The sequence below is a fragment of the Schistosoma haematobium genome, chromosome ZW (genome assembly GCF_000699445.3).
Source record: "Schistosoma haematobium chromosome ZW, whole genome shotgun sequence".
Classification (NCBI taxonomy): Eukaryota; Metazoa; Platyhelminthes; class Trematoda; order Strigeidida; family Schistosomatidae; genus Schistosoma; species Schistosoma haematobium.
The window spans coordinates 49,959,913-49,970,115 of record NC_067195.1 but is presented as its reverse complement, the minus strand read 5'-3'; the positions used below and the strand labels follow the sequence as shown (position 1 = coordinate 49,970,115).

Here is a 10,203-nt window from a genome sequence, read left to right as displayed (position 1 = left end):
AAGGAGTAAATGTTTTTCTTCACACATTTACTTCAGTTGTCGTACTATACTATTCTACTTGAAATGGTTCTTTTTATTCACTAAATCTTCTTAAGCTACTTATTTGCATAAAACTTAAAATCATCATAACTAATATTGAGTGATTCTTATTAAGTACTATAATAACATAAAAATGGGATTTAATCAGTTATTAACCACAAAATAAAAGGTTTTAATACAGGCACTTCTAATCCCTCATTTCTCCTAACCATTTTTTTAAAATGATTGTTCACAGTCGAAAAAACCTTAATAACTATTCATATTTAAACCAATCGAAAAACATACAACATAATAAAATAGTTGAGTTTATGAGTCAATTAAAGCTAGACCACCATGGAAAACCTGAAACCACTGAACAGCCATTTCGTTCCATAATATGGGATCGCTCAGCTATGCGCATCCATAATCCCGTTTGCGCACAAAACCGAAGGTCCTGTATTCAAATCTATAGTATTCTAATTGTCGTATGAATTAGGAATTCCAGGATTAACGCAATTGAATTAAGAAGACACAGGCACAACGAATGTACTGTATTTAGAATTCGAAATCAAACATTCAACCAGTACCAAGGTATCATTGGTTCATTCAAACACCACATCCGCCACAGCTTAAATTGGAGTCTAGGTGTTTGTAATCAATCGTACGTCTTCTTCTCAAATTCATCCTGAGTCTGTCTGACATTGTATTGGATAAGGATTCTGTATTATCTAGAATATGCTCATTAGCACTAGAATTAACAATCGAAATTGGAACTGACTCACCTGGTACCTGAAATTGTATTTGATCTACATGTCGACTGTGTGTACTTAAGTCATCAATGTCTAGAATTCTCACCATCGATTTTCCGACATTCTTCAGAACAATACCCGTAGATGGTCGAAGATCATTTCCTCGATAGTACGTAACTTCTGCAGACTCCAAACATCTCATATTCGACCGAAGAATTCTTCCTTTCAATAGCTTCGCTGGAGTCTCCTTCGTCACCGAATGTTTGGCATTTCTATATTGCAATAGAAAGGTATCTACCCCCCTGTCCAGCTCATTAAATGTTGAGGGGGCTATAGAATCAATAGCAGTCTTTAATGTCCTAACAAAATTCTCTGCCTGACCATTAGAACGCGGATGTCTGGGAGCAATAAATAGATGTTTGCACCCTATACCGTTCAACCAGGTAGTGACTGCATCTGCAGCAAAATGTGAGCCATTATCAGTCACCAACACCAAGGGAACCCCTTCTCGACTAAACACCTTTCTTAATGCTTGTATTGTGAAATCAGAATTTGGTGAAGTTGTGAAAAAAACTTCAGGCCACTTTGAAAAAGAATCAATGACTACTAGTGCGTAGTATTTACCAAGAAATGGTCCACAATAGTCAGCATGAATCCTCTGCCAGGCCTCAGACGATACTGGCCATGGCACCCACTTCGAAGGATGATTTTTCAACTGATGACATTTCTCACAATTGTTTGCCGTACGACATATATCTGCATTTATCTCTGGCCACCAGCATGTGAGCCTTGCCAAGGACTTCATTTTCTCAACACCTAAATGACCACTATGAAGATCTTCAAGAACAGATTTACGCAATGAAGGAGGAATGACAACACGATCATTTAAACACAGAATACCATCAGGAGTAGTAGATAACTCATCCCGCTTTGAAAAATAGATAGGAAATCTCCGTTTCAAATTAGCATTCCAACCTTTCCTTATAGCACTGAGTATACATCCAAAATATCTACGCGTTTCTCTAATGAGATCTGAACGTCTCACTGGTAAAGGTTGCACTAACAAACAATCCGAAGTATTAATAGGTTTATCTTGTAATGACTGTCGAGAAATGTAATCAACATGTTGAATCTGTTTGGCACTTCTGTGCTGAACCGTATAGTCATATGCACTCAAAGCAATACTCCATCGCTGAACCATAGCTGCTGAGGAACGTGCTAAGGATTTTTCAGGATGATAAATAAACTTTAAAGCTTCATGATCAGTAACAATAGTGAATTTCTTTCCGAATAAATATTTATGAAGTCTTTTAACAGCCCAAAACACAGCTAATGCTTCTCGCTGAGTCTGTGAATAACCTTGTTCAGTAACAGTAAGTTTGCGTGAAACACAAATAACTGGTCTACCTTCCTGTTCCAAAACTGCACCAATTCCCACAGGTGATGCATCAGTAATAAGCACAGAATGTACATTAGGGGAGTACGTTCGAAGAACAGCATCACTTTGAAGAAACTTCAGCAGACTTCGTAAGCATGACTCTTGTTCCTCACTCCATTTGAATGAACTGGATGTTAAAATATTAAACAAACAATTTGCACGACAAGAAAAATTAGGAATAAAACGGGAATAGTATTGAAGAGCACCCACTAGTGAACGTAATTCTGTAAGATTTTTCGGAGACGGTGCATTAGTCAGTGGAGCTAGTCGTTTCATATCTGGTCTAAAACCATTACCATCAACTAGGTATCCAAGGCATTCAAAACTAGATACACAAAATGAACACTTATTTGGATTCACTGTTATATTCTTCTCAATTAAACGACGCAATAAAGCAATAAGTCTCTGGTCATGAACTACCTTATTAGAGCCATGAACAATGAGATCATCTTGATAAACTTCAACACCTTCAAGATCACTAACTACTTTATTCATAACTTCCTGAAATATGGCTGGAGAACAACTTAGACCAAATGGAAGGAAATTGTATTTGAACAGACCAAAAGGAGTGTTAATTGTCGTCAAAATAGATGAAGATTCATCTAAAGGAATTTGAAGATAAGCATCGTTTAGGTCAACTTTCGAGAACACTTTAGAACCATGAAGTCGATTTAGAATATCTTCAGCTTCTACCGTCGTGCACGTTTGCTTCAACAAACGGGAGTTCGGAGTTAATCTATAGTCACCGCAAATTCTAGGGGTCTTGCCGTCCGACTTCAGTGGCGTAACGATAGGAGTACCCCATGCTGAAGACTGAATTGGTTCAATTATGCCTTTCACACACAAATCGTTTAATGTCTTATGTACTGCTTCTCGAAGACCATAAGGAATTATTCGTCTTTTAAGAAAGTTTTATAGGCTTAATTTTCATACCTCCACTGCACTTAGCACACATAGCTATCAAATCTTTAAGTAAAGTATCAGAATTTTCTTTAGAAACTAAGAAGGACAACTCCACCTTAAGCCTTTTCAAATTCTTTAAACCCAATATTGACAGTCCTGTTTCGCTAACTAAAAATTCACAAGGTATGTATGAAGAATTATCATCTCTGATTAGCAATTCACAACATCCTCGTATGGGCAGTCTGTGTCCAGTAATCCCCAGTATTGATACTTCAGTGGGTCGTACAACAACGTTAGGATCTAAAGCTTTCAAGTTCTTGAATGAAATAATGGACTCTATACTACCTGTGTCCAGAATAAAGTCATGAAATGAACCAAGCGATGTATATAATCGCTTCTGAATATGAGCATTACCTTTCGAAATAGTGGACAAAGACAAATGATCACTAGAAACATCCGAATTATTGAAATTTAAATTACAAGATTTAGTACAGCTCGAAGCAAAATGAACAGTAGCTTTGCATACTGACTGAATGTGTCCTACCTTACCACATTTAAAACATTTAGCATTACGAAATACACATGAATTGCGAGCGTGAAACTTTCCACATGATAAACATTTACCAAACTTCATCTCACCTTTGTGATTTGCTTTGTAATTCCTCGTTGAAACACCTTTCATATTTACACGAGAATAGGAATCACTGTTAAATGAACGCAAGTTTGATTGACCCTGAGATTGTAGTTCATCACGACGACCAAGCAAAGTATTGGAAATCTTCATCGACTGGATATCAAGTTCATTGACTGCTTCGTAGTTAATACATGCAGTTCTAGCATCTTGAAAGGAACAGTTTGGCATTCTTAACAGCTCTCTTTCCAAACTCGGTATGTTAATTCCTGCAATTAATCGATCTCTCAGTTGCACATGAAGTTGATCACCGAAATTACACTTGGCAGCTTGTTTCTGTAATTCAAGGATGAATTCCCGAACCTTTTGGTCATTTTGACGAACCGTCTTATGAAACTTCGCCCTTTCACGGCATTCAAAACTGGTGCATTTTACATGACTTAACAATAGCTCTTTAAGAGTTGTATAAGGGAGTGAGATAGGTTTTTCTGGATATGCCAAAGTTTTTAATAAGCTGTACGCTTCTCTCCCAATGAATGTCAGAAAATGTGCCACAATTTTCTCACCTTTAACATCTTTCTTGGTCATGCTCCAAATTTCGAACCTTTCCAAATAATCCTCAATAGCTTCAGGAGTTGAATGAATATCCAACTTTTCCATTGCAGGTTCCATCACGACGCCAATATAGTATTCTAATTGTCGTATGAATTAGGAATTCCAGGATTAACGCAATTGAATTAAGAAGACACAGGCACAACGAATGTACTGTATTTAGAATTCGAAATCAAACATTCAACCAGTACCAAGGTATCATTGGTTCATTCAAACACCACAAGATGGATATATATTGGTGAGAAGTCCCACACTAAGACAAAACGGTCATCCAATGCTTCCATGTTTTCCATAGTGATCTACCATTGATTAACTTATGAACTCAACCATTTAATTATTACAATCTTCACAAAATCCCTTTCTTTTAATATAACATAATCATCAAGTGATAAATTGTTATTTAACTTTATTCATAAATGAAATATATGTTAACAAGTCAAATGTGTATAATTGAATCTATCAATTAAATATATTTGATTGTTTGACACATAAAACAAGTCATATTGTATATAAACTTTATTTATATTTCAAGTCATAAAAGTCCTTTAATTAGTTCGATTAAAATGAGGATCGATTAATAAGTTTATATTATTTTATTGAACTTCCTTTTAAAAACTAATCGTTAGATTCAAAAATAAAGTAATCAATATAATAATAATATTAATGAAAAATCAATAAAATATATCGATATTTACTATATAATCTATCATTTTATGTATGATCAATTTACTGTATAACTAACTGAGTTGATGATGCAATCACATTAGATGCTAGAAATGTATTTTATTGTGATAACGTACCTTAGTATAAAAATTCTAAAAAAAAGCATTTTTATTGGGATCAAAATTATACATTGTAGTGCTAAGGAATCTCATATAGTTTATTCTACCTCTAAGGCAAACCACTCGATCCATTCTCCATGAGCTACATTTTAACCTTGTTAATTATTCTCTTATCAACCTTGACTGTTTTTATGTAAGCGTATATATGTGCATTTCTTATCTTACTCATCACATGCCTGTAACTTATTTTTGTGTGACTACAATTATCGATTAATTTTAGTTGGCATACGTGATTTCTCCACCGCGTGTCATTTTGCTTCGCTATCTTCTATTTGCTTCATTTACTTCATTTCTCTGATTGTCTATCCAGATCGATGTGAGTGCAAAATATACGTCTTCAAAAATCTATTCTCGTATTTAATTCCATTATTCACTAACACGATTTAAGCATTAGCTACAGTAATCATTTCAATAACGATCCGAAACGACTTAAACTGGAGGCAGATCCAAAGCCATTGAAACATAGTCGGAGAAATAATGAAAGTCAAAATAACGAATAATTGTTAGTTATATTCAAAAATCAGTTTTCTTATAACAACGAAACAAGTTGCTTAGATATTTTAAGTGAATTTTGATCTTTGAGTATATGATCAATTATACATATATGTTTTGATAGTTGATTCAGGGTTTTAATGTCGGATTTCTTTACAACTGCGTAAACTGTAGTCATTGTTTCTGTAAACATATGTATATATTAGAACAACACATATAAGCGAACAATAGTTTTCAATTAGATCGTCATCAGGCTTTACTCTAATATACATGAATATTTATACGAAAATTTTAAACCAATCAAGGCAATATGGGTCAATAATCACTATGAAATAGAATAAGTCACTACACATAATAGGTAAAAGTACAAGTTGATAGGAACTTGAATTTATCAACAACTCACTGACCGAGATCGGCTACCCCAGCGCGTTCATTAAGAAGTACATGCAGGATATAATAAAGAAGTCGGAGATTCCGACTGTTCGTAAGAAACCTTTATACATGAAAGTGCAATTCAACGGGGATGTGGCTAGTGACACTCTGAAATATAGGTTAACCAAAGTAATCACCAGGACATTCTACGCAGCCAATCTTGCGTTGACCTTCTCTTGTCGACCAGCGATATCTACTCAAACGAAGGATAAGTTACCTGAGTTGGCCTCTTCCATGTGCATTTAGAAATTCAGCTGCTCCTGTGGAGATAGCTATATAGGGCGTACTACCAGGCAACTTAACCAACGAATGAGTGAACATCTACCAACTTGGTACATAAAGGGTCAGAGAAAAACTATTCGCAGTTCTATATTGGCACATCTTATTGATAGCGGTCATGCTGTAGATAAATCGAAATCATTTCGAGTTATCTATCGTATACCTCCATCATTTCCCGACGGAGTTCGTTCCCGCCTCCTACATATAGCTGAAGCCATTGGAATTCGTACATATAACCCCAATTTATGTGTACAGAAGAAATACGTGACTCCCTATCCCTTCCATGGCCAGTTATAACTTAACTAACAATTTTTTTTAAATTTATTTTCATTATTATTATTTTTATTTTAAAATTTTATTATTATCATTATTTATTTTATTCTGTGTTATCGTTAACCTTATTTCCACATCCATTATTTGTTTGTAATTTTCCGCCTCTTTGTATTCTTCACTATCTAATTATTTACACACATCTTATTACGTAATGATTTTTAATGTTTTGTGATTACTATTCCTAGTCTATTTACCCATGTTTATTTGACCTTCTATTTCCAACGATTAACTATTGATAAGAGTTTTGTTATTGCATTTTTATTATTCTCACTATTATCAGTTCACCTGTCTTCCTACTACTATCAACTTGTACTTTTACCTATTATGTGTAGTGACTTATTCTATTTCATAGTGATTATTGACCCATATTGCCTTGATTGGTTTTAAAATTTTCGTATAAATATTCATGTATATTAGAGTAAAGCCTGATGACGATCTAATTGAAAACTATTGTTCGCTTATACGTGTTGTTCTAATTTTCACAATGGGAATCTTTAATACATGCATATATAATAATGACTGGATAAAGTTTCCATTTATTTATAAAGTGAATCCGTTAAACACTATAGTACTGAGTAGGACTTGGACAAAAATATTTACACATTAAATCTTCGTAGTAAATCAGAATAAATTACAATCAATTAATCTGAGAATATTTCCCGCTCTATTTAAGTTTATCAATCATAATAATGCATAGAAATAAAATTGTTGTAATCATTATCGATATAATTTTCGAAATCCATGATCGTATTTCATTAGTATAGTTTTATAACTGAAGAAATATTTCCTTATCAAGTTATGTATACATGACTCAAAGTCTTTTATGTTTCGTTGTTGTCTATACATTTCCAATTATACTCTAAGAATGTTAAAGTAATTAGTATTTTTTTTCGGGGGGTATAATGAAACCAATAATCACTTGTAGTTATTCTTAATTCCATTAATTATTCTATTATTTATTTAAACATGGGATTTGGAGATTTCTTCACGGTAGACCTTGAATAGGATCAGTAATTTATTATCTGTTAATGTCAAACATTATTTAGGTATAAAATTCTAATCTTATAATGTTTCATATATTATTTCCTTAAATTTTTAGAGGCTGTTAAATGTTAAAATTGATTTAATTTTGAGAAGAATGTTTTTTTAGAAAAAGTAATGACGAGCTGTCCAGTTTTATAACTTTTTTTTCATCGATAAATCTATAAATTTTAACAGTTGAGATCATGAGTCAGTTGAAGCTAAACCACCATGGAAAACCTGGATGCACTGGATGGCCGTTCCGTTCTATTGTGGGACTCCTCAGCAGTGCGCATCCACGACCCCGCCTCGCGGGATTCGAACACAGGACCTATCAGTCCCGCGCCAGGCGCTTAACCAACTAGACCACTGGGCCGGCATCCAACGGTGTTAGTGTCTAACTGCAACTAATCCACGAAATTGAGCGACACATCCACCATTGTCATCAGTAAGTTACTATTTCACACCTGACCCAGTTGAACTCCACTGGTCAATGATTCTCACTAGAACTCCAGGATATATCTCTTGAAGCCAGTCACTAGTGATCATATGTTGATTAGTATCAGAAACGGCCTTCCAGTGCTTCCAGGTTTTCCATGGTGGTCCAGCTTCAATTGGCTCATGATGTCAACTGTTGAAATTGCTACAATCTCCACAAAACCCCTTTCTGATACAAGTCTATAAATGATCGAAACAATTATTAACTCCTTCTTTATCCTAAAAACCATATATTTCGAGGAAATATCTAACTGAAAAAGGTGTATCTGTATTTAAAATTTATAAAATATCACGAAACAGTAAAATGTTGATTCTATTCTACAACTTTGTATATAGTCTGCGATAAGCGTTAAAGTGGAAACTCACATAATAATAAATGAGATACTCATTCCATTTTACCCTGATAGTTTTTTTCCTTTTGATATAAGTCATTAAACAAAACGAACTTTCAAGACAATGAATTGAATTTAGCATTTGTATCAAAACAATATATACGTATGATTGAATAAAGTTCGATCAATGTTACCACTATCATTTCTTTCTTTATATCAACTAAATTTTGATTCATTTCCTTAACACATTAACTTAAATGAAAAGGAAATGTACTCGCTTGTATATAATACTAATTATTTATAATAAATAGTATATATAAAAAAAACATAAAATAATAACGAAAATCATAATGATTTGTAATAATTTCTATAAATAAATATTTTTTTATTGTCTTATTGATATTTTCGGTTTGTTTGTTTGTTTGTTTGTTTGTTTGTCTGTTTGTTATGTCAAATGCTTTTCATTAAAAATTAATCAATTATAACCGGAACATTTGAGAAATAATATATTTTCTCCTAGACTAAAAATATTGAAATAAGAAAGAAAAACACAACAATTTATTATTGACTCAAAATAAGAGATACTTTAATTTCTAAATTTAGTGCAATACATCTCTTTTTATATTTACATATTGTACAAATGGACAAGGTAAAAGATGGCGGTATTTGGAATAGTTGAAGATTTTCTTTAAAAAAATTTTATGTAACATTCTTATATGCAGAACAAATTACTATTATTAAATACATAAAACATTGTATGCGGTATTGAACATGTTTTATAGCATAGTTTATATTCTAACCCAAGACCTATCAGTCCTTGCGGGATCGTGAGTGTGCACTGCTGAGGAGTCTTATACTAGGACAAAACGGCCGTCCAGTGCTTCCAGGTTTTCCATGTTTCAACCAGTGAGATTTCTAAACTGTCCACAAAACTCTTTTTGATAGCTTATATTGTTGTATTTGTATAATTGTAATCTGGTCAAACGACTAATTAAGTATATTTTTACATTCTGAGTAAAAAAATATTTAAACTAAGAGATGTTGCACACGAATATTATTATACCTCAAAATATATATACATTAAGGAATAAGGTAAGATGAAAATCAACATCAGAATGTTGTTATATACTCTGTGAATAGCAGTTCAAATGTAGAAACCTCACAAAGTATATTTTGAACAGAATACAATTAGACAAATTTTAATTTGAGTGAGTTTAAGAAACACACTACTAATTATGTTTTAAAATTATAAGACAGTTAGATAAATAACCAGGTTTTCTATGGTGGTCTAGCTTCAATTGACTCATGATCTCAACTATTGAAATTACCATAAAATCCATAAAACCCCTTCTGGTACACATAATTATTTCTTTGAAACTTCATGTTCTGAAGAAAATATGAATGTACTAAAATAATTCAGTTATAAGCTTCAATTTAATCTTTTTTATAAACATCAAAAATAATTATTATTTCTTCGAATTGATAATCCGAAGCGCATCTCATCTCCTGTCGACTAGCTTGACAGTCCAATATGACTAGTGAGCTTTCCAAAAGTGTTTAAAGTGAAAATCCAGATGAAAAGCTTGATTCAATCAGCCTATCTTTATTTCTCAATATCAAGATA

At 33.1% G+C, this 10,203-nt stretch overlaps 1 protein-coding gene across 1 annotated transcript; it reads right to left on the bottom strand.

Annotated features, from left to right (window-relative positions):
• Positions 1–554: 554 nt before the first annotated feature.
• On the bottom strand, positions 555–4,748 carry MS3_00003788 (uncharacterized protein). The gene has a single exon (XM_051211649.1). It carries the CDS (start codon positions 2,698–2,700, stop codon positions 625–627), a length of 2,076 nt encoding a protein of 691 aa, XP_051071734.1. The 5' UTR covers positions 2,701–4,748; the 3' UTR covers positions 555–624.
• Positions 4,749–10,203: the final 5,455 nt, after the last annotated feature.

Bases quoted from the DNA above. Each gene is read 5' to 3' on its own strand.
- MS3_00003788 (XM_051211649.1), bottom strand. From the start codon at position 2,700: ATGAATAAAGTAGTTAGTGATCTTGAAGGTGTTGAAGTTTATCAAGAT.